At 32.8% G+C, this 26,777-nt stretch overlaps 1 protein-coding gene across 1 annotated transcript; it reads left to right on the forward strand.

The window, feature by feature from the left end:
- The first annotated feature begins 538 nt into the window (after window positions 1-538).
- LOC113511795 (kelch-like ECH-associated protein 1B) lies at window positions 539-26,771 on the forward strand. The gene is made up of 13 exons (XM_052895770.1): window positions 539-971; window positions 4,087-4,247; window positions 7,675-7,788; window positions 8,273-8,437; window positions 13,300-13,449; window positions 13,734-13,850; window positions 15,473-15,634; window positions 17,425-17,616; window positions 18,620-18,751; window positions 19,576-19,655; window positions 21,251-21,456; window positions 22,750-22,926; window positions 23,686-26,771. The coding sequence occupies exons 2-13, from the start codon at window positions 4,095-4,097 to the stop codon at window positions 24,042-24,044; spliced, it is 2,007 nt and encodes a 668-aa protein (XP_052751730.1). The 5' UTR covers window positions 539-971; window positions 4,087-4,094; the 3' UTR covers window positions 24,045-26,771.
- Window positions 26,772-26,777: the final 6 nt, after the last annotated feature.

Here is a 26,777-nt window from a genome sequence, read left to right on the forward strand (position 1 = left end):
TCAAGTACATAGCTTAGTAAATACAAATGATAAAGATGATCTTAAATAAATATCTCTCTGTGATACCAAACAGTGTGATTTTACGAAATAAGCTTTTTGGCTGTTGCGACGGCCATTCTCAGATTGAAATTTTTCTTTTTACTTTTACTTTTTACCTAGGTATTTAATATATGTTTTATTTCTTATAAAATTTTATTTATTTTACGGGCAGATATGCAAAAACTAGCCCATAACCTTTGATTTTCCGAAATAATACAATAAAGAATTATTTCCGTATCAATGTATATTCGATACAAATTTTAGACAATTTAAAAACTATATTCAATTTCTTTTCAAACAGAATTTTAACTTTGGAGATAAGTTTAGAAAATGGAACTTTAGGCGCCGTATAACTAAATCTACTCAGGTTTAAAATATTTGGTACTACAGGCCATAAATCAAAAAATGGTAATACTAAACTCTACTGTCATTCTATTTACGCTGTCTATACTGTCATTCAAAATGTCAATCAACAACTCAATGTCATCAGTCATGCTGACATTCAATTCATTAATAGTTCGTATTTTCAATAAATTCTTTTTTTCCACTCTTGCTCCAATTCTAAACTTTTATTAATAATTTGCGAGTAATAAGTATTTCTTTCTTACAATATTTAGAATTGTACAACATCATAAATTATATACCTGACTGATTAAAATTCCTATAAAAGTGTTATAGGTGTATATAATGTAATACTAACTTAAAATTTTGAGTTCGCGAAAAATAACTTAACTGTGCTTACATTCCATTAATTACTTGATTAGGGTATTCTGTGAAAAAATATTAATGAAGACATTCTATAATAAAAACTCTTGGCTTATTAAAGTTCGCAAAAGTGTAATTTTATTGAATTTCCTACAAGCAATGTATTACAATTATCTGAGAACTTAGCAGGTGTATTTCTTTGGTTAATTAGATAATTAACTTACTGGGTAAGTTTTTTTATATACATATATATTTGTAATTTGTCATTTAATTTTAAAAATGTCATTGAATATACTTAATACCTCTAAGTTTACACTGCACGCGCAGCGTGTATATAGATGACTTGTGGTCATTGATAATAATATTACGTACCTACCTACCTACTCGTAGCAGCGACATTACAATGGTTGACCTTATCATCGTCAATATGTGTAGGTAAATAAAGAAAATTTGAATAGAAAATATATAAGAAATTTTTATTTTATGTTTTTATTTCTGCTGTAATAATAGATTATTTATAAACACAAATTTGCACACAGTTTGTTATTAGTTCTGCAGTACTTTAAAGTCAAACGTATCTAATTTTCATTGAAAGAAAAAAGAGCTATTTTATTATAAAATATTATACTGAAATAGTCTAATATCTATGTAGTTAAAATTTGTCTATAATAATATACAAGACAGTAATAATATACATATAATAACATACTTTATAATATTTATATTATGCTTTATTATGTATTGCAAGAGTCTAATATTATCAATATTACCCTACACATGTTCATGCTATTGAACAGCTATGTCTGCATGACTATACTTTGATTTGAGAATATAAAATAGCATTACAGAAAACAGAAGCATATCTTAGTTTTTAAGAATGAAAATGCATAGGGGATAACTACCATAGGTGCCACAGTGTATTTAATGATCTCAATGTTGCGTGTCATATTATTATATTACCACCATTCTGTAGCTATAGATTAATACCTCTACTTTCTATCAGTTAAACAGCTCACTTATTTATATATATATACATATATACATACATATATATATATTATTTTTTTTTTTTTTTCAAGCTCAATTTTTTACATTACATTTTTTGTTCATTCATAAAATCAATTAGGTAATTAATATTATTTTTATTTCTATGTAAATAAAAAATATAATTTACAAACTATGTTTGTGTTAGAGTAATTTAGATTGTTATATTTTTATTTCTATGTTAAAAATGAAAAATATAATTTACATTAACTATGTTTTATTACTGTATGTTTTAGCAAAAATTGAATATATTTAATTATCAGAATAGATAGTAAATTACCAATTATTCCATATGGTATATGTATACCAAATTTAATAATAATGATAAATAGAACCGTTAAGGCACCGCAATGTAACAAGCAAACAAACTCGCTTGCATTTTATTATAGTAATATTACTAGCAACTTACCTTGTTTTTTACTCTTACATTTTTTTTTTTTTTATATAATACATCCTAAGCTACTTACTGATAATGTAAGTTTCTATAGATTAAAGAATTTTCTAAATTAGTTGAGTAAATTTTTAGTTTAATCATTAAAAACTTTGTAATATTAGGTTACATTAAGTTTAATATAAAAAAAGATTTGTTATTCATTATTGTCTAAATGGCTAAGTAGATTTAAAAACAAAATGATACACAGATTTTTTTATGCAACTTAGAATGACAAACAAACTGACGGCCCATCTGATGGAAAGTGGTAATCATCACTTATAAACATAAGCTGTACAATTGACATAACAGAGTATACTGTTTCACCTATAATACCCCTTATGTGCATGTATGATGTACTACTACTGATATTGATACATTTTATACTAATTCTCTCAGGCAAAGTTGTAGGTACAGCTAAGGTAACTTACAAATCTCCTGTAGCTAACAATTTCTGCTGTGTCACTATTATTTGTAATAAAGGGGCAACAGAGGATTTGGGCGCGGGCGTCATATCACGCGCAGATACCAAATTCAAGCGCGTTACGTTATAAAACGACACCTGCACACTTATCAATATGTATGAATTCACTAGTGCAATCTCCCATCAACAGTTTTAATTTTACCATTTTTTTAATATCCTTTGGTTTGTTTTATAAAATAATGTGCCAGTTGTGTTGTGATTGTTGTAACTGTGATATAGAACAGTAGACTTAAGGACTATATGTTTAATACTTACATTAAGTTAAAATATAATAAAATGAGACTACCAACATACCGGAATGAAGATGGCTGTTGTATTGAGGGTATATTTTTTTTTGCAAATTAATACTTTCTGTGTGTCCAAATGATATTCATGTAATGTAATTATTAAGGCATACTGGCAATACCCCTAATAATAAAAGTACATTTTTAAATTCAAAATTTATTGTGCATTGTTTATTATATTATATTCTTTAATTATTTATACATTACTTCTTAAAATGACGTTTTTAAATCTATTCTTTCTACTGTTGAATGTCTTCCCCATTTTGCACAAAAAAAATATTGTCATATTAACTATTTGAAATATTTTTGAGATCGTTGTTCCATTTTGTGGGGAACCTGAAATTATCATATTATTTTATAAAACAAAATATTACTCTGTTAATATTACTAACATTATTGTTTATTTTTTTCTTAATGTCTTTATGATGGTATTAGGACTATTTAGAGTTAGCACATGTTACGACCGACTCTTAATCACAACTAATTACTTGTCATATTAGTGCACCAAGTCTAGTACCTCGAGCTTAGGGGATAATATTAACTCTAGTGCTATTACTAGCACAATCTTAGCGGCCGCGATTTACGATTTAAGGCAATTTTAACTATCGTTGTTTACACAGCTAATCCACGACTTTATTAGTTTTAATTATATTAATGTATGTGTAATTGTAAAATATTATAAAAATATAATTCATTTAACAAAATCCATTTAAATCAGGTGTGAGTAACAAAGGACTAAACTTTTTAAATGTATACAGACTAAGTCTATTATAATAATTATTTATTAATCAAATCTAATAAATAAAATCATATATATAAAATCATCATATAAACAGTGTACATAATATATATATATATATATATATATATATATATATATATATATATATATATATATATATATATATATATATATATATATATATATATATATATATTTGACAAATTGGTTGTCCATCTGTAATAAATATAGTAATTGATAGTAATTAATTAGAATATTACCAGAAAGTGTAAACTGTAGACACACTATCCAGATTAACTTTTTAAATTATAGATTAAAACTAATTCAACTTAAGATTGACTATATGTATTTATAACAGGAGACAAAATGGAAACAGATGACGAGGTATACAAAGACAACATGGACGATCTTCACCATATGAACTGTGACGCCACCCTCGATGGCGCCATTGGAAGTAGCTGCAATGACATTGGCGACATGACTTTCTGTATGGGAAACTATATTTCTGATTTTATGAAGGTGAGTATACATCTAGATTATCTAATCTTAACAAAATTCGTACGGGATCAACATCCAAATAAACCTATTGATATCATAAACAGTAATTAAAATCAGTTCAGAACTAGTCAGGATATATTCTAACATACATACAGAAAAAAAAAACCATCGTATTCAGACTTTTCTTTTTTCAAATTTGTTAAAAACAAAGTTACTTTAATTTTAAACCCACTATATTGTTTTAGAAGTTTTATCTATCGTTTTCTTTACGCAGAATAAATATTTATGTTTGATATTTGCCCTGTTTTTTTTTTGTATAATTTTGACAGTGTTTATTAATTTTTTCCCAGTTAATTGTTTTCTTTACGTATTTGTGCGTATATTATAAGATCATAAGAGATTTTGATAATACTTTACTGATATGCTTAGCGTACAAGACGATGTTAATTTAGTACACAGCCTCATTACTCTATAGGAAGCCTTTTTAAGATGAATTGTATGGCAGAAATCAAAACTGAAAATTAATGCGAGTTAGACTCGATTTTGAGAAAATAATACATACCTATTTATATTTTTAAAACACTAAACGCTTCCTGTTGAAACAGATATATCTTTTAGTATGTAGCCTAGACATTCATTGGTCATAAAAATTTTCTAAACTTTTTTACTTATTTTTATTTTTAACATTGATTAAAAATTTTGAAGTTGTAAATTAAACTTTATTGAACCTAATTTGGAGTTAAAACTTAACCTTATTATTAAACTAAGAATAGCAGACAAGCTGACGGAAAACGGTAGCCGTCGCCTATGGCCATGAACAATATTATGGACATAACAGAGTTCACTATGTCGCCCATGATACCCGTCATGCGTTGCCATTCCTAAGGTCTAAAGTGTTATGTACCCTGTAATTGTCACTACCATATCCCACACTTCAGTTGTGTTTGCATAACTGAAACACAATTATGCAAACACAACTGTTTCACAGCACAAACACGAATGGGACAGATGTGTCCAAGCAAACGATTTGTACAAATTCTTCCTCTGGTATGCAAATTTGTTGTTTCGGCATCTATGTATTAAAATCTAACCTATAGTCGCACACGTATCTACGTAACTATAAATTTGAAGAAATTGAACGTGTGTAAGTATTTTTGTAATGTCATTGAAGTCGGTCACCAGATCAAACGGCACCAAATAAGACTTTGCATCGTCATCGTGATTTTTTAACGCACGTAAAACTAACAATGTGTTTAATAATACAATAATGTAATACCAAAAAGCCACACTTCATTTTTTTTATTTACCAATGAGAGAATGTAAATTAAGAGATTGGTTAAGGACAAAAAAAATGTAATTTTATTTTTGAGTCTTGATAAAACGCGTTCAACTATTATGTTACTGGGTGAGATTTTAAAATATTTTTGCTATTATTTCTTTGGTAAAAAATATTGAATTTCACATATAGAATGCTGATACTAGTAAACACATGCTAATTATATCTATTTCACTTAGTGTAATCCTTACTTTCTTACTAATATTGTAAATGTGAAAGTGTTTTATTATTTTATACCTTATAGCGTTTTAATGACTAAACCAATCACTATTAAATTTTACTATATAGGTACTGTATAGGATGGAGAAGGATTTAGGATAGGAGATACAGATCTTTGATCTAGTTTAAGGTCCAACCTTTCACAAGTTTTACATTGTCGCTACTTATTTTCTGTAAAATTTATGAAGAAAATAAATCTGAAATCTTATATTTTTATTCGGTTCAGTAAATATATCACGGTTACGCAGACGAAGTCGCGGGTGAAACTAACATAATTGTACTATGTATTTATTTATTTAGGTTTTATGCACATTATACGAAGTGTAAAGTACATAATAACTGTGTTATTTGCTAGTTAACAATGACTATTACAGATTAATGAATGACTTTGAAAAAACAAAATTATATTTTTACACGTCACTTATAGTACCAGCTGCAGTTTCCCATTATTTTGTGGGCATAGAAATCCTAACTCTAGTTACCGTCCGCATATTCCAAGAAATCCATTCTTATAGTAGCCGTGTATAGTATTCTTTTCTCATTCTTTTAATGTATATAATATCGAATGTTATGCAAAGCAGTTATTGGAGTGCAAATTTAATGCCGTTTTATGTAATATTTATTTTATTAATGTATTAATTTGTAATCTGTTGCCTTACTATAAATAAATAAATAGTATAGCGCATATAAGAATTGTATATGCAAATTTTATTTTTGTCTAAATTAACGAGACTATAACTAAGTAATGGGATCCAAATCATCCATTAAATTAGTGATTCTCTGTATATTACATAATTACATGCAAATAGCTGATTTAAATAAAATTTTATACGTACTTATTTGAATTAATCGAATACAGATTGACCCCTCCATAGTATGTAAATGTTTTTATTTATTACGAATAAATTTCTATTAAAACTGAACTACGGGTACGAATAGTTTAAAAATAATCTCCTTTTATGATTTCGATGATTCATCACATTACTCTTATACACATACACTTACTTTTTTTTATAGAGAACTTCTTTAGATATGACTGCTAAAATTAATATTTACGTAGTAATTAAATAATCTATGCTCCTTATGTTTATAACAAAAATTTTGTTTAATTGATTTTAACGGCTGGGCCTATTTTGATAAAATTTTATAAGTGTGAAAAAAGATCTATAATGAAAATGTTATAATTTGTGGAATTTAGAATAATACAACTTTTTCGTATATAAATTTACACAGAGCTCGCTGTTTTACGTATTTTCCAAGTCGGCATGACATCGCACAATTCTTATCAGCTGCGTAAGATATGAATTGTAAACTTGTGTACAATTACTTCAGCCTTTTCAGAGTTCTTGAGATAATCTAACAGACAACAATTACTGCAAGTGTAATTTATCTGTAATATTTTTTTTTTTTTAGATTAAGAGAACATAATAATTGTTCTTGGTTCTAGTAATTTGTAACTAGTAATTATCAGTAAAAAAAAAACAATGCATATTTCAATGCATGTAAAAAAAATCCTTATAATGCACTGGGCATGCTATGTAAAATATCATCATCATATCAGCCATTATATCTCCCCCATAGGCCTGTGCCACCCACATCCACTGACTTCCTGCAATTCATTTGAGGTCGTCCAGAGTGAGAATTCGTACAAAAGTCATCATCTTAGGTACTTCTTGGGTACACGATCGTCACCAAATAACGCATATTTCTTTTAATCATATCTTTATTACTAACGTAGAAAAAATAAAAACTTAACTAAATTTCATTTCAATTCTGTTTGTTAACCACCATACTAATTGTCGTATTGCGCGGTCGGTATTTAGAACTTCTGTTGAATTATTTAATATTATTTTTATAATATTCAATTTTTCTTAATTTTTTCTTTGCCCATAGATGCTGTTCACAATGCGATCTCACCAAATGCTCACCGACGTGATATTAGAAGTTGGCAATGAGTTATTCCACGTTCACAAAGTAGTACTAGCAGCGGGGAGTCCCTACTTCAAGGTCAGCTTATTTTTTATACTATAATAGCCTTGTTTCTCATATACTACCTTAGCTTGAAAACCAAGCAATTATGATTTGTGCGGTATACAAAAATTGTAAACATTTGTCTTTTTGAGGCGGAGCTGGTATGCCTCTATTGTTCATAGCACATCTCTCTTTATATAAATATTTACTTTTCAAACAGCCTGTCGATTATAGGGAAAAATTATTCACAGCACAATATGTTACTGCTGAACATAAGTCATAAAGAGAGATAGGGCTAGTAGTTGCCACGCTTGGCAGGCGGGTTGGCAACCGCAACTAGTATTTGGTGATATTTTAAGAGGGATCCCACTGTCCGTCCTTTGACTATTAAGTCCCCTTAGTCGCCTCTTACGACATCCACGAAAAAAGAAGGAGTGGCCCACTCTGTACCAATACCGCGCGGCAATATGTGAATATACAAATACACACATACAACAATAGAAATATGATATTTCAACAGGCAATGTTTACGAGCGGCTTAAAAGAGAGTGAAATGTCCAGGGTGCGACTCCAAGGAGTCTGTCCCTCGGCGATGGCGTGGCTAGTCTATTTCATGTACACGGGAAAAGTGCGGATCACAGAGGTCACAGTCTGTCAGTTGCTGCCAGCCGCCACAATGTTCCAGGTATGAGGAATTTTAAATTTATTCGTGTATGTATCATAAAATAGGTAAAGCCGACCATCAAACGCAGTGTTACGAGATTAGGTTTTTTTTTTTATTTTATTTCTTCGCAAAAATTTGGTGAAATTTGTCTAATTAATATAATTTTGGTACTTGTAAAGTATATAATGGTAGTAACAGAGAATGAAATGAGAAAAGGAAAGAGTAAGGTAATCTAAAAGTAGGAACAGACGGAACTACTATTTTTTGGTTTTTTTTATTTTTGGCGAACATTTTTTAGTAGACGTAGTAAAAAAGGATCGTATCGTATCGATTTTAAGAGAAAATATTTAATATTTTAGTAAAACAGAGGGAGATATTGTACAAATCTCGTTTGTCCCGCCTGTGCTCTACTGTAAAACAGCTGTGCTTGCGTAGCTGTGTTTCGATTTAAAGAGTGGTATATGGCAATGAAACTATAGAGTACAGACGCATAACATAATAGTTATCAACAATGGCACGAGTTCACGACGCTTTTATTGTCAATAGGCGACGGCTACCAATTATCATCAGGCGGGTCGTAAACTATAATGCCTGTAACTTGAATGTATGGTAGATTACGCAATTATTATTATACTAGTTTTAACCTGCAACTTCGTCCTCGTGATTGAAATATATTGATTTGCTGGGATAAAAATAGCTTACCTTCTCGATTCGAATTACTACATTTATGCCAAACTTCATGCCGATTAGTTGAGCCATTAATGCTCTAAGAGGTAACAAACTCACTTTCATATTTACAATATTAAATATTATATAAGGATTATAAAAATTGAAAATGAATTGTATGATAACATTTCTGTGAAAAAAAATTTAAAGAGCGCGTAATTGTTGTGATTACTAAATATTTTACTAAACTAGACGTTATATTGCGGTCACCTAATGCTTAGTTTTCGAGTATTAGCACTCATACACATACTAATGATAGCGGAATTAAACAAAATAATTCTAATCAAATAACCGGTATTGTGATTAGCTTAAATAATGTATATGTTACGAAATTATTGTTTTGTACGTAAAATTTGATGATAATTAATTAAATAGTTTAATGCCACTAGCTTTGTAATGTAAATTAAGGCAAGGCCGTCTTTACATCTGTAAGTTTTACTCGTGTACGTTACGAGTATGTAAATGTAAGTTAATTATTTGATCTATCGATTAACGATAAGTTACAAGTGTGTTTACATTTGCAAATTTATCGAAAAATTCCTACGCGAATGAAACTTCATAGATATTTTTTTTTTTTTATTATGGTTCCATCGTGGCTCCGATGATTTTGCCAATGTCAAAGTTGGAAGAGACACCGCACTTTTGTCAGTGTTGCAATAACATTTCCTTGTCCGTATTCGTTGAGTATCTATTCCAGGGATTTTTCAGGAAGAACGGTTTATGACAGTTAAATATTAAAAGGATATATTATAGTTTTATATTATTTCTGGACAGACATTTTTCTAAGACATATACAAAAAAAGAAAAGACTAAAGTTAATAGATACTTAACGTTACCAGAGTTTCTTCGTCTAGTCCATACTCACACAGGGAGCTATCTCGTATTCTTAATTTGTTCAAAAACACCGAAGATACATACGTGGCCTAAACGTAATCTAATAATGAGAGAAATTGTTAGTTTTGGGCGGTCCCGATATATAAAAACCGCGGTTTGACGGGTTTTGATTTTACTTTATTTCACCGTAATGTTTACTTATTATCTTTCGATTTATCTAATTCTCAGACATCTGAGGAATAGCTAAAGAAAGAAGGTCCCTTGTAAAGCAATTAGTATTTTCAGTTCCGATCTGTGTAACTTTTTTGGCACATAAATCAGTAGTATCATTGCCAACGACTACACTATAGTTTAGAATCCACTTCAATGCAGGGAAGTTGTCATTGTCAAAGTTCATGTTTAATTTTTAATGTGACAACACAGTTATCTTTGGAGTTATTGATAAGTAAATTTTACTGCTACGCTGCAGACAACCTGACATTTATCTATGACAATGACATAGTTTTATAGTGCTTTTGTACTTATTTAATCGATAAAGTAAATAACAAACTAAAAATGTATTAGGGAATAACTACACTATCATATACAGCATCATATCTAAATCGATTTATTGATACAATGACACGATTCCACTATCAGTAATATGTGTTATAACATCTTGCATAAGTGTTAGAATTATCGAGGCTTCGTACGTCATTTGTTGCCTCAACAATATAGTAATGACTCCAAAATAAATGTTTGATCCTATATATATGATGATGTAATGAATACCTTAAAGCTTCGAATCTCTTATAGTTTGCACACAACTAAATCGATTACCGAGTCTACTTGACTCGACTTCGTACTGGAGCAATGAAAATTAATATTAAAGTGAAGAAGAAATTATATTATGGCTATTCCAAATCACTGGTGTACGGCCACGAACATGATAATATTAGTTTTTATAATGCAATACAAGATCGGCGCTATGACTTTTCTAATCTACTGGTAAAGGGGGGAAAGGTATTGTTAGCAATGGAGTTTGACAGCCCCATTGCTAGCAATATGCCCGATTAGGTCGACCTCCACGTGGTTCCCTCTGGAAACCATCGTGAACAATTCTTGTTGAATTCGTCACGATGGGCTAACTGACCTGCTTCATCCTCACCTATCATCCTTCGCTGGTGTCCCGCCGGTGTATACCGATAGCGCGGGTGGGGTTACCATTCCATTATCACCCATTAAAAAAAATCTACTGGTAAAGATTATGTAGAACCCAGTGCTAACAATATATGAATGTTTGTATCTCTGTCATGGACCACAGACTTCTAAATTGTATGAGATAATGTGTAAAGTACAACCCAAAACGGGATACTGTAATCGGTTTGTATTTTGATAAAATTTATGAATTAGATTATAAGTTGTTATTAAGTTTTAAAAGAAAACTGTTTCCCGCGTCTTAGTAGGTGTGGATTATCCTCCAGTTACCAGTGGAAACTTTGTTAAATCCCTTCTTACGTTATCTAAACATAAAAAAAAACAAGATAACAACCCCCTGTGGTTGTGCAAAATTTCAAAAAGAGGGTCAATAATCAATCATATTCTAGACTCTAATCTGTCTAGATTTAAGACCGAGTACACTCTAGAATGTATTTTTTTGCGAACGAGTTGATGGAATTTTGTAACCATCGCATATAGACATGAGCAGCTCCATGGACATCACAGAATACAACGATATCCATGGTACCCCTCATGCGTGGTCATTCCTGAAGACTATGGTGTTATACATCCATACCCTGTGGTTGATGTAGGTATTTGTTTTAACTGTATTGATATTGTAAGATAGTTCCTACTTTTGTGTAGATATAACACTGTTATTAGACAATTATCATTTTACATGAATATGTAATAATAAATGGGTACCTATAATACCCATAGTCATGTACAATACTTAAATGCGCTGTTCAAAATCGATAAAATAATTCTTTTTATATTCTCGATCACGTTTATGAAATTATTGCAAGTCATGATCTGACGATTTGCTTTCGCGCGCTCGCGCTAGCTAAAGTAAATATCGCAGTAGTCACGTACCTACCTACTCTGTGACGTGAGAGAGGGCACTGTACTATAAATTATATATACATTGAACTATATTTTACTCTTCTTACACAACAAAGAGTTGTTGAACTAAATATAACGATATCGAGCGATTTCTATATAGCTTTTTTTATAATTTATCTATCAAGCTCTAATCACGCCATGCGTCCAAGAAAATAACGCTCGCATGATTGGCGCATGCGTTGACCCAGCGTACAACGTACTATAAAAAATTAAAACGTCCACTCATACGTTAGAAAATTACCTCTTCTCCCATTTGTCAGGAATGTTCTTCGTTACTTTAAAAAAAAATATTTATCGGCTTTTTAATGTCAGCGAAATAAACACGCCAGCAATACCCTATCACGACGGTAATGTAAATCCTTGTATCCTTGTCCTTATCCTTGTTGTCGATTCCGAATCGTGGCTAACACAATGTAATCATATTTGGTTGACGATGGGTAGGAAACCGGACAAATGATAATATCAATGATAACCCATTGATTATCGGTCATACTCGATAACAGTTTTTTTTTTTTAATGGATGATAATGAAATGGTAACCCTACCTGCGCTATTAGTATACGCTGTTGAGGCACCAGTTAGGGATGCTAAGGGACGATGAAAGCAGGTCAGTTAGCTCATAGTGATAGATTCCATTAGAATTAACTACGACAGTTTCCAGGTGGAACAGCGTAAAGGTCGACCTGATAAGGTGTATTACTAGCAATGGGGCAGTTAGACCCTATATAAACAGTTGTTAACAGTTTCAACTTGCTTATTTAAAATAATCACAATTTTTAAATATCGCTTTTATTTTTTAACTTTTATATGTTTATTTGTGTGTTACTATTAATTAAGTTTGTAGCATCAATAGATGTTTATCTTATTTAAAAAATGGAAAATATTACTAAATGGATTTGAATGAAATTTAATGTACTAGTACGGGTCGATTATATCCTAACTTAGAACTTCACATATTTATATACTGATTTACATAGGTAAAACCATGGTGTAAAGCTAGTTATGACTATATACAATGTGGTCTGCAAAACACTGTGCTAATGCACAATAAGGAACAACCAACGGTCCAAACCCTTTGTCACGTAACACACAATTCTGTCAAAATGTATTCGTTTAACTACCAACAGAAAGGTTCTTAAGACTTTATAGTTATAAAGTATAAGAATATAAAGTCCCTGTGAGTTATACTAGCAAACTAAATGTATTTTAGCTGTTTGCTGACAGATATCGAACGTAATAGAGGCGTGCTGCGCGTTCTTGGAACGCCAACTGGACCCATCCAATGCCATCGGTATCGCCAACTTTGCGGAACAACACGGCTGCTGCGAGCTCAGACAGAAAGCCAATACATTCATCGAGAGACATTTTACGCAGGTATTTACATACATCCATAATTTTTGTTCTTATATACTAGATGGCGTTTTACGTGTCCTAGACACTTCGCGCAACGCTATTAATTCCCACACTAAATAAGAATTGTACTTTGGGAGCTAGACTGCTGATAAATTAACTTAAATATATTTTTATGTAAATACGTATTATATATATAAAACAACCTATACAAACTAAACAAATTTATTACTTGAGTAGAAAATTTTATATTATGCGAAATGAAACCACGACGATTGTTTGAAAACCATTCAATGATTTTAATACAGGTTTGTCAAGAAGAGGAATTCTTACAACTGACGGCACCCGAGCTTATCTCTCTAATACGCAAGGATGAACTGAACGTTGGCGAGGAACGGGAAGTTTACAACGCAGTACTAAGTTGGGTTAGTTATAAAAGCTTAAATTTATTATATTAACTTATTGTGTAGTAATTGAAGATTTTGAAAAATTTCTACAACTACTCGAAATTTATCAAAAATTCAACTCGTAAGAACTAGTTCTGGTAGTACAATAAAAGGCGGTTTCAAAATCACATGCTTAGATATGTTTTCTCTAAATGAAAAAATGAAGAAAACGTTCTTTTTTTCTAATTATATATTTTTGTGTTATAAAAATGTATAAAAGAACTATGTATTTTCTATAAAGAGTTCATACTCATAATGTTGTTCAAACAATACATAATTGAAATTATTTTCTCTTTAGTTTAAAAGATAAATGTATATAAAATATATATCTTATATTCAAGTCTATAATTCAAATATGTCATTTTTATTTTGAACATTTATACTTTAGTTTTTGGACATAAACACATTATTTGAAATATATATATATATATATATATATATATATATATATATATATATATATATATATATATATAATATATAACACTGTTTATTTAATACAATAATAACAAGGTAGGCACTAATACGGGTAGATATATCGCGTTCATCGTTTTTATTGCATTATTATACACCGTGTGATGAAGTTATTACAAGTCATCGTGTGTAAAATACTAAAGAATTAATTTTAATTCATCAATTTATAGCAAATTCATTTATTCCTAATGATACGCTGCTGATCAACTGGCTGTTCTATTACAGATTTTTTTTATTTGATAATGTAATGGGAACCCCGCCTGCGCTATCAGTATACACTGGCGGCGCACCAATCGGGAATGATTGGTGAGGATAAAAAAGCAGACCAGGTAGCGTGACGAATTCAACGATAAATTAGTCACGATAGTTTTCAGGGGGAGCCGCGTGGAGGTCGACCTGATAGGGTACATTCATAGCAATGGGGACCAAGCAGAGGATAAATATAATTTAAAGTTTTATTCATCAAACAACATCAACTTCAGTCGACGCAAAACCAGTCATCTTCATTTAAAAACTAAACCACTAAACCGATTTTGACAGTTTTCTATCGGACTAACTTGAAAGTAAATCCTTTCAAATAAAAAAAGAATATTCTAAATCGGTTTCTAAATGACGGAGTTGTGAAGTAACAAACACAAAAATGCAACTGAATCGAGAACCACCATCTTTTATTAATTTATTAAGTCGGCTGACAAATACAACAAAAAACTATGTCTTCAATCGTCTCGCAACACACCAATGAATGTACACATCAATAAAAAAAAAAAAAATAACAAAATAATGAAGAAGTAACAATAGTAAATTATAATACAAAGTCTTGTCTTTTTGTATAACCTCACACTTGTGTTTTTCTTGTCTTCTGCAATTTTACCATGTAACTATAACATAGTGCTTACTTACTCTGTGCTTGCACTTCCACAACTTTGGCAAATATTTAAAAATTGTTTTGTAAAAAAAAGAACTTTTAATTATTTTGTTCTATTCGTTTACGATAATACTGAATTTCTTTAAATCGCTACATTTTTTAATTATTTTTTTTTTACATAATTTCGAGATTCTCGACGAATGTTACATATTAAACTATGGTTGATTTTTGATACACTTATATATTTCTTTTTGTATTGCAGGTAAAATACGACGAAGATAGACGGCATTCACGTATGGAACACATCCTGAAAGCGGTCCGATGTCAGTACCTCACGCCTAATTTCTTAAAGGAACAAATGAATACATGTAGAGTACTAGAGAAAGTGCCTGCTTGCAGGGAATATTTAGCTAAAATATTTAAGGTAATTTTTTTTATAATAACATAAATTTATTATGCTGTTCTGAATGGCAAACAAGTGGGCATCTCATAATATACATACGAACACGCCTATAGACATGAATAATAAAAGAAAAATAGTAATTGTTTTGATATTAATATGAAAAGATATTACGTACTAGACAATTAAGGTTCATTTTCACTTTCGTAGTCCTGCCGTGACCACGACGTGGCGCAATGCACGTCGAAACGTCGGCAAAAAATAATAATCAGGTATGTAGGTAGTATTTACCTGTAGTCGCGTCGTGTTAAGCGCCGAACATGAGTTTAAATTAATGAACCTAAATTCTAATCTACTACTACTTCTATACTAATATTACATAAAGGAAATATTTGATTGTTCGTTTCATCATCATCATCATCATATCAGCCTTTAACTGTCCGCTGCTGAACATAAGCCTCCCCCTTGGGGGGGTAGTAGTTGCCACACTTGGCAGACGGATTGGCAACCGCAGTCAGGCCTATTCTATGCCAGAACCACACGGCAATTGTTGATTTGTTTATTTGTAATGAATAAACTTAAAAACTACTTAACTGATTTTAAGAATTCTTACACCTATAATAAGCTACATTACCATTAACTAACAGAGGGAGACTTTGTACAAAAGACGATTGCTTGGGTACCTCTGTCCCATTCATGTTTCAACCGTGAAGCAATTGTGTTTGCATGGCTGTGTTTCGGTTTGAAGGGTGGGATATGGCGTGAATTTACTGGGTACAGAGGAATAACACCTGAGTCCTCAGGAATGGCAACGCATGGGGGGTATCATGGGCGAAACAGTATACTCTGTTATGTCCATGGTACTGCTCATGACTATAGGCGACGGTTACCACTTTCCATCAGGTGGGCCGACAGCTTGTTTGCCATTCTAAGTAGTATAAAAAAAAAGTAACATAGGTGTTTACCCGCCAACTAGATGCACCGGCGGTACACGGAAGTAACGCGCGGTACTACCACCACAATAACTTTTAGCATCCAAGCTATAAGTACACTCATCTCTAAGTATAATTTTTATATTACAAAATTAACCATCATGGCACTATCTTCCAATTGTACCAACTCCAATCCTAATGAATAATAGCCTATCCAAAAGTTGCCTGGAAGAAATCGCTTTTAACGATAAGACTGTCCATTGTTTTCTCAGTGTAAACGTTTCTTGTAATTGTTTGTATCTACAATAAGTTTACTATTGTAATCTCTTGGAAGGAACAATAAAGAGTATATATCTATTGTATTTTTATATAAATTTTTAAAACAATAAAGAGTATCTATTTATATATTAATTTCTATTTACCCGTAAGAATCCAGGGATAAGAAGATCAAAATTGGTAAATCATCCATATCATGATCCTCTTATTGACTACCTATTAGCGAGTTTACTACCTATTATGATCCGAGATGCCACGAAAGCTTTTGTGGACAAATACTGCATATTATAACTACTAATTCATGTATAATTTCCCCGAATCAAAGTAGGGATTTTATCTATGTATTGTAACAACTTGGCCGTGTGTGCCCCGGCATGGAATGGCCGCCCCATCCTTTCTCGTTGGTGTCGTAAGAGACGATTAAGGGAGTGCGAGCGATGGGCAACAGCGTCCCTCTTAAAACATCTCTAAAAACCTAACTGCGGTTGCCATCCCGCTTGCCAAACGTGGCAACTAGTGGCAAAAATTTCCTTATAGGAAGGCTTATGTTCAGCAGTGGACAGATAACAGCTGAAATAATAATAATATTGTTATAACTTGTTTCAGGATCTCACATTACATAAAAAGCCAGTAGTGAAAGAACGGCGGCCGAACACGCCTCGCATTATATACGTGGCGGGCGGCTACTTCAGACATTCCATAGGCATATTCGAGGCGTTCAATTTGGACGACAATTGTTGGACTACGCTCCCGAATCTCACCGTGCCGCGGTCCGGGCTCGGTGCTGCGTTTCTTAAGGTATTAATATAGAAGTATATAAAGCAAAAAGAAAAAAAAACATAGCTACATTGATAAGAGCAAAAAATAAAATAATTATAAAACTAAGTTTAACACAATAAAGAGGACGCTAAATCAGTGTAAGCTGCTGCAGCATTCTACTGCAGAGCACTGGCAACATGTCACGTCTCTTGGACTCATTTAAGTTGAAGGTGAATATTAAAAACTATCTCTTTATTTATATTTTCAACGAACTTCAAAAAAGAAAATATTATCCATTTGACTTTTATTCTTTTGTCTTCACTATAACGATTTTTTTTTTCGAAAAATAAAACAAATTTTAAATGTTACATGTAATAAGTGACAATATAGTATATAGCGTATAACATGCACAGCCTGTCATGTGGTTCCGGCATAGAATAGCCCACCCCTTCCTTTCCTGTTGGTCTCATAAGAAGCTACCAAGGAAAGACGAGAGATGGGCAGCAGCGTGACAACTACTGGCGAAACCCCCCAAGGGGGAGGCTTATGTTCAGCAGTGAATAATTAAAGGCTGATATTATAATGATACAATCTGTTATTTTTCAATTACTTTTGCTACAATAACATTGTTCCCATAAGACCACCGTGTTTCCCTTATTTAACATTTTTTTAGTCCTCTCGCTCACATTCACTATATTAAAAATGATTTTACATAAACTAAAATGTTAAAAATGTTTTTCAAGGCACTTTCTAAATTTGTTTCCAGCACAGTATTTGATACAACAACATACCTTCAAGAAAAGGGCATATTACTTTTTAAAAGACTGGCAGCACACCTGCAATGCCGTAGGTGTTGTGGGTGACCATGGGCGGCGGTAGTCACCAATTACTAAAAAAAAAAAATTGTAAGTTAATTTGTTTGTTTGTTACTTGTTAACGAGTTAACCAATTACTATGAAATTTCACATACACCTACTATATGTCATAGAGAAGGTTATAGGCTACTTTACAGTACAGTACAGTACAGTTAAACATTCGACAGGGCCTATTCTACGCGGTGGGCGGTCGCAACACGTCGCCGGGCTCTTCGTACGACAGCGACTGGGTCGACGTGTACAACCCCGCTCTGGAACTGTGGCGACCTTGTAGCCCCATGTCCAAACCCAGGCATAGGGTAAGCAAGCACACCGCCATATCACCGACGACTATTTTCTTAATCTTTATAACTTCCTTTATTTGAATACCTACTTGTTTAACAAATACAATACTTAAATTGCTATCAGAAATAAGTATATTTGTTATATATAACTAGATAACAAGAATTTAGTAAACGTACTATGTTTGTTATTTCCACGACGAACGAAACGAAGAAAATGAAGAAACAATCATCAGATATTTATTAAATTCTAATTATCCAGTTATGTATCTATTGTATCTCATTTTATGTTATATAATGCAAATCGTTCAATGAATCATTCAATGATTCAAGCAATTGATGAAAGGACAGGGTACCTCTACCCTATTATGCCTCCATAACAGCTTAGTCCTTTAGAATAACAATGCAAGAGGCTTTCAGCGCCTCTTGCATTGTTTGTATTGTGTAATGATCATGGCTATATCTATGTGTAAAGCGACGCCGCTATATTTAATACTCCATCAGATATACCGTAAACTTATCTCTCATTCCAAGTTGCATATATGTTACATGAAAATATAGTGTATTTATATCATTCTTTATTTTAGACTATCTTTTTGTATATAACTAAAACTAAATATAATATAAGGTATATATAAATATAAGATGCTTCTGTAATGATATCAATGTCCATTGGTGCTGGAGATTACAAGATTTTATCAATACGTATTCAAAGTTTTACAATCACGACTATTAACATATCAAAATAGAACTGTTGTTCTATTAGTATTACGATTGTACTCCTATTTTTTATTTTTTTTTTTATTTTATTTATTGTCTCTAAATTCATTATTTTTTTATAGGTTGGAGTAGCTGTAATGGATGGATTGTTGTATGCAGTTGGCGGTTCATCTGGCTCGGAATACCATAAAACAGTTGAATGGTAAGCAATATATTGACTATATAATAATGAACAATCTTGGCATGTTTTTATCGAAGAATGATAACATGATAATTGTTATTACATCATTACGTTATAATTTTTACAGATAGATTTTAATTTCTATAATAACAGATTTGGTTCTTTACTTATTTCTAGACTATATAAAATTTACGACTTAATTTTTAAATTACTTCGAAATAATATTACTATATTTACAAAATATATCACATAAGAAAAAAACAGAATCTTTTTAAATATAATATTTCTAGAAGTAATCTTATATATACCACAGAATATAGGAGATTACTTCTAGACAAGTGTGAAATTAATATGTGTACCACACGCATAAAAAAGAATGAGGCACCGAACATCCTATATGGTTCCTTCTCATGCTTGCTGACGTATTTTGTCAAAACGTTGACTACAGTATGGGATTTTTTAAAAAGGGGGTAAAGAGGTTTCTTCAGGGTCGGCAACGCACGTGTAATACCTCTGGTATTGCAGGTATTCATAGGCTACAGTAACCACTTACCATCAGGTGGGCTGTATGCTTGTTTGACGCCTCAGTGGTATAAAAAAAAACACAAAATAACCATTCCCTGGTTCGTTGCCGTCCTAACGGAATGCCTCTCAGATGTATGGTCTATTGATATATGGGATTCTGTATGTTCTAATTTTCTTTACTAACATAATTTTAAGTTGCTACTAACAAAATGGATCTTGTTATTTGATAATATATAAATTCGAAATTTAAAATTTGTAAACGTAAGTACCTTTTTCTTTTTCATTTATCTAGTTGCCCAGATCTATTATCGCACCATTTTTTTATTCTTTCTATTAAAAAAAAAAAAACAAAGGTATGCCTATATTTTATAATCGCAGGCATTGTATCCTGATTAACTGTATTTTTATCGTTTGTTAACTTGCTGCATTGAACTTCAAAGTGATAATAAAATTATTAATCAACATACAAGTATTTGACCAATTTGAGTATTATCACTACGTACAATGAACTATGTAATAACGATAAAAAATAATTGATTTCTAGATGACTTTACATATTTATATCAGAAGTTTATTATCATTGCAATGTAATTGTCTCTGATTACACATAAGATCTGATATATCAAATCATTTGACGTATTTAAAAAATGTTCGGTGTATTTATTGTTTACAGTAAGCTTGCATTATTTGGTAATTTTCAAAAAACAATTTTCATTATCCTGATTGATTATTTAAAAGTGTTCTGATAATGAACTGCAATTTTAATCCTGCAATAAGATTTTATCAAGCTCTCATTGGAAATTTAGATTTTGATGGTAAAAAGTATTTGAAAAATATAAGAGTAAAATAGGAAGGTATAAAATTTTTAGTGGTACATTTCTGTATAACTTATATTATATTTAACATTTTAGCTCGCTATTAAAGCACTTTTTAAATAACTAACTTAAGTCATTAATATTGAAAATCGTTAAATTTGGTATAAACGTGTCATATGGGATTGAGAAGGACATGGCCTACTTTTTATCTCGGTAACCCGAACGAAATTGCGGATAGAGTTATAAGCTAATCAAAAATAATGGATTGCATTGTAGCTACGATCCAGAGCGGGACGCGTGGACAACGGTAGCGTCGATGCGGAGTGCGCGGCTGGGCGTGGGCGTGGCCGTGGTGAACCGCCTGCTGTACGCAGTGGGCGGGCTCGACCGCTCGCATCGCACCGCCACCGTCGAGTGCTACCACCCGGAGAACAACTGCTGGACCGAGGTCGCGCCCATGCGGGTCGCACGCAGCGGCGCCGGTGCGTACACACTAACGCAGTGCTTCAGGGAATCTGCCCTGAGACTCTTACACCCTTATTAATAAAAACGTTGATCGTCTCATAAACCTATTTTAGCTATTGAAGTATTTTGTCTTTTTATTTTGCAGTAAATTCTCAATTTGAAAGACAGTGACAAAACACTTTAATAATAAAAAAGGTTTGTAGGTTTTAGTTTTTATGAATAAGAGACTTAGATTTATTTATTGCTGTATGAGTTCGGAAAATATACTCAAAACAAAAAATAGTAATACAATGAGGGAGGTTGGCGGAGAGTAAAACACATTATTTGACGGTTGTAAACTTGTTTACTTCAGAGTTACATAACGAATACTCTCATTTTAGCTTATTACAATATCCTTTTATATTAACTGCTACGTGCTAATATGCAATATAAGGAGTTATTTCATACATTTTGCTGTGTTCATGGAACGTGTCATAAGTCACGTTGCCATATCATAGTTTTTGTAATGTTCCTTAATAGCAGTCCTGATTGTAAAGTTATAACTGTAATGATATTATAAATGTAAAAGTTAATAATGATGATGGCATTCCAGATGGAAACAAATCCAGACGGATTACATTCTATATTTACTTTTCATCTTAATTTTTTTTTTATACAACTTAGAATGGCAAACAAGCTGACGGCCCACCTGATGTAAAGTGGTAACCGTCGCCTATAGACATGAGCAGTACCATGGACATAACAAACTATACTGTTTCGCCCATGATACCCCCCATGCGTTGCCATTCCTGAGGACTCAGGTGTTATTCCTCTGTACCCAGTAAATTCACGCCATATCCCACCTTTCAAACAGAAACACAGCCATGTAAACACAACTGCTTCATGGTTGAAACACGAATGGGACAGAGGTGGGGGGAAAGGGATTGTTAGTAATGGAGACTGGGAATCCTAAATTGCTAGCAATATACCCAACCAGGTCGACCTTCTCGCGGTTCTCCCTGAAAACTATCATGGTTAATTCCTGATGAATTCATCATGATGGGCTAACTGGCCTGTTTTCATTCTCATCTATCACCCTTCACTGGTGCTCCGCCAGCGTATCCCGTTAGCGCAGGCGGGGTTACCATACCATTTTCACTCATAAAAAAAAATGGGACAGAGGTACCCAAGGAATCGACTTTTGTACAAAGTCTCCTATCTGGTAAATCCTAATTAATGTAAACAAACAGCGGATTGCTACTTTCCATAAATGTAAATATGGAAATTCTTAAAAATTGTCTTCCTATTAATAGAAATAATAAAATTGCCAGGCGTGGCGGCGCTGAACCAGTACATCTACGTGGTGGGCGGGTACGACGGCGCGGCGCAGCTGGGCTCGGTGGAGCGCTACGACACGGAGCGCGACGTGTGGGAGCCCGCCGCGCCCATGCGGGTCGCACGCTCCGCGCTCTCGCTCGCCGTGCTCGACAACAAGCTCTACGCGATCGGTAACATACGTACACTAACTACATTACTTTGTACACAAGTCGATTGCTTGCGTACCTCTGTCCCATTCGTGTTTCAACCGTGAAGCACCTGTGTTTCGGTTTGAAGGGTGGGATATGGCGTGAGTTTACTGGGTACAGAGGAATAACACCTGAGTCCTCAGGAATGCCAACGCGTGGGGGGTATCATGGGCGAAACAGTATACTCTGTTATGTTTATGGTACTGCTCATGTCCATAGGTTACCACTTTCCATCAGGTGGGCCGTCAGCTTGTTTGCCATTCTAAGTTGTATAAAAAAAATTGACATATTCCCATTTATTTTGATTTATTAAATACCCTAAAGAATAATGATTACTACTACTTTTATGTGATACGTATATTTTTTTAATGGATGATAATGGAATGGTAATCTCACCCGCGCTATCTGTATACACCGGCGGGGCACCAGTGAAAGATGATAGGTGAGGATGAAGCAGGTCAGTTGGCTCATCGTGACGAATTCAACAAGAATTGTTCACGATGGTTTCCAGGGGCAACCTGGAGGGGCAACGTGGAGTTCGACATAATAGGGCATATTGCTAGCAATGGGGCTGTCAAACTCCATTGCTAACAATCCCTTTCCCCCCAATACGTATATTATAAGATGCATTTGTTATTCATTTGGACATTTTAGTCATATTTACTTTTTTAAACCACTCTATTTTACATTAGAATTATCACGAGATCACAACAAATATCTGAAACAAGTAATTCCTAACAGGCGGTTATGACGGCACATCATTCCTGGACATAGTGGAAGTATATGATCCGGCGACGAACACGTGGAAGAACGGCACGCCGCTACCGTCGGCGCGGTCGGGCCACGCGTCCGCCGTCTGCTACCAGCACGTGCCGCCGCCGCCGGACGCACAGGCCGACGCTGCGCCCGCCGTCATAAAGCGCGTCTCCAAGCGCCCCCCAGCCGCCTCCTCGTCCTCCTCGTCCTCCTCCGCCCCGCAGCCACCACGCGCCCCCGCAGCCGCCCCCACCCCCGCGCCCGGGCCCTCCTCCTCCTACCACGACATCCCAATGGCAAACAATATTATAGGCACTTTATCAAATCACAACACAACTTTATAGCATTCGCTCGTGACTGTGTAGAATAATACTGCTGATTGGTATTGCAACCTGATTTAAAAATTACAAAAATCATGTTAATAAAAAGTAAAAGAACTCACGATTGTCGTCGATGGAGCGTCCTTCGTTTAACCGGTGACACTTCGTACGCTTATTTGAAGACGGTTACGACTGATAGTTTGCTTTGATTACTACATTGTCGTCAAATCACCAAAGAACGTTTTCTCTTAACGATTATATTGACAGAGACAGCCTTTATTTCCCAATGTCGACAACACTCACGTCATTCCTAATTAAGTGCATATCTTAAGTTCAATAATATAATCCATATTACAGGGTTCAACATGTAACCGACGTGTGACGTCAGTCTAGGAAAATTAAATTGTTCTATTTTTTTTTTATTTTCTATTTAAGAGCTACGCTCTTGTCGGTGGCGCTCTCGCTACGCACTACAATTTTCAGCGAGTCTCTTCACCTCTTGATACGACACGACACCAACTTTTTCCTTGATCTGCCTGATGTAACTATGCCTTGGTTTCTTTCTTCCTCTTATTCCTTCTATCTTTTCTTCTATTATAATGTTCATAAATTTGTCGCGTCGTATCCCAACATTTTCTCCCTTCTGACCTCAATAGTTTTTATATGTTTTCCCTTTTCCTTAACCCTAAGTAGGGCCTTCTCATTACTAATTCGATCTTTCCAGCTTACTTTCTCCAGCACCACATTTCATTCCTTTTTTGGTTGTGTTCACGTCTCACATCTATACAAAGCTGTACTCCAGATATAGATCTTCATAAGTCGCTTTTTAGTATCTTTTGTTATCTTAGCATGTAAAATGTGCTTTTATTATTGAAGACTTTTGGCCTTAACTATTCTCGCAACACTATTCGGCCAGTTACTCGTGATAACTGCCTAAACTATGTTCTATATTTTACACGAAAAAGTATAAAACAATTTGGAATAAAAAAAGGTGTTGATTTCCAGACGACATTTCTTTAAACTTATCTCGACCTAATATTTTAATTCAATAATTACACCAAATTACTAATTTATGGATTAATATAAATTACATTTATATTAATTTAGACTTAAATCTATGAGAAAATTAATTCATATTAGTCCTTAGAATAAGTTCCGCGGTGATATCAAATTGCAGTTTTTATTTAGAAATAGGTTTAAGTAAATGACGCTGTAGAATTGGCCCCATTATTATGCCATTGCTTTAATAATTTTTTTTTTTTTTTTGTAATTTAAAAATCTTCTCTATGTTATTAACTTCTATTTTCACGTATAATTCATATTGTCACGGTATTCATCTGCATGGCACTGGCCATCTCACGTCGGCACCGAGGTATGCAGTTAGACCTCATTAGTAGAATTAATATTGTTCTATGTTGAAATATGTTAATATTGTTTATTACTTATTAAATGTTGCTACAATAACTCGCAGTGTTGTAAACTGTAGGGAGCCATAATTATTGTTCCTGAGTCTTAATATTAATTGTTGTATATAATATTTTGTTAAGAACTGTTATATTCTATTTTTGTATATTTATTGTCGACCCCAATGTTACCTGTTATAAATGTATTATCTGGTAAATTTTAGCCAATATTAAATATTTCTGTAATTAATAGGCTCTCTAGTGTACTAAAATGCTTTTCTGATAATGTAAATGATTCTTATTAACTTGCAAAGTTATTTTAGATACTTTAAAAGCATTATCCTAAATCAATAATCGTTTTGTCATATATGTATTATTTCGAGGTCGTTTGTTTCAATGCACTAAAGAGCATTTAAAAACAATGATCTCCGTAATATGTATTGCCTTTTTTTATGAAAATAGCAACTTATTATAATTTGGCCAATATCTAAAAAATGGATAATTCCACTTATCCATACCACCATTTTCCCATTGGGGGTAAGGTGCTGGGAAATGGCACATAAAATTTCAAACGTTAAATAAGCGGTTTCTTTAAAATTTTACAGATAATACAGATGTTAGCTTGGCTTAAACTAGCAGAACACTTAGCGTTTAGTCAATTTCGTTCCAGTTTTGCATTTTGTGACTATCATCCTTTTATCCACTATTTTTCTCGCAAGCCTGAACCAATGTATTTATTTCTATTATTGATTGTAAACAAACACTTTTGATATCTTTTTTATATATATATGTAAATAAAAACAAATGTTTAAATTCTGTGTTCCCCACAAACATGTAATGTGATCAAAAAATGTGACATTTGTCTGTTTTTATCTTCAGGTCAAGTCCCTTACGAGGTAAGTAGTTATGTAAGTGATGGCTTGCCAATGTGCAATGTTTTATATTGAATATTTTTGTATAAACAAGGGCCAATTATAAGTGATAATAATGTATAAAAATGTATATATATAAGTGAAGATTATTTATCGCCATTCACATTGATATCACGTATTTTGTTAAAATTCTAGTAGGATTTTATAGGATTTAACCTATTATTATTTTTACCTATTGTAATTATGATGAAATTGAGTTTGCTTCAACTGTGGCGATGACAATAAAACTATATTAAGTTATTCAACATAATATTTATTATCTATTATAGTTTGACTTAATTAAAAGGCAAGTACAATGCAATTGTATTTTTGTTCGAGTCTAGTGCCTGAGTTAAGTAAAAAACTGTGTTACAGTAATGTAAATGTAATGTTTAATTATAATGTAAGAAAAATAAAGACTGTTATGGGAATATAAATATTGT

This window comes from Galleria mellonella, unplaced genomic scaffold (genome assembly GCF_026898425.1).
Source record: "Galleria mellonella isolate WM207_F2 unplaced genomic scaffold, CSIRO_AGI_GalMel_v1 utg117, whole genome shotgun sequence".
NCBI lineage: Eukaryota > Metazoa > Arthropoda > Insecta > Lepidoptera > Pyralidae > Galleria > Galleria mellonella.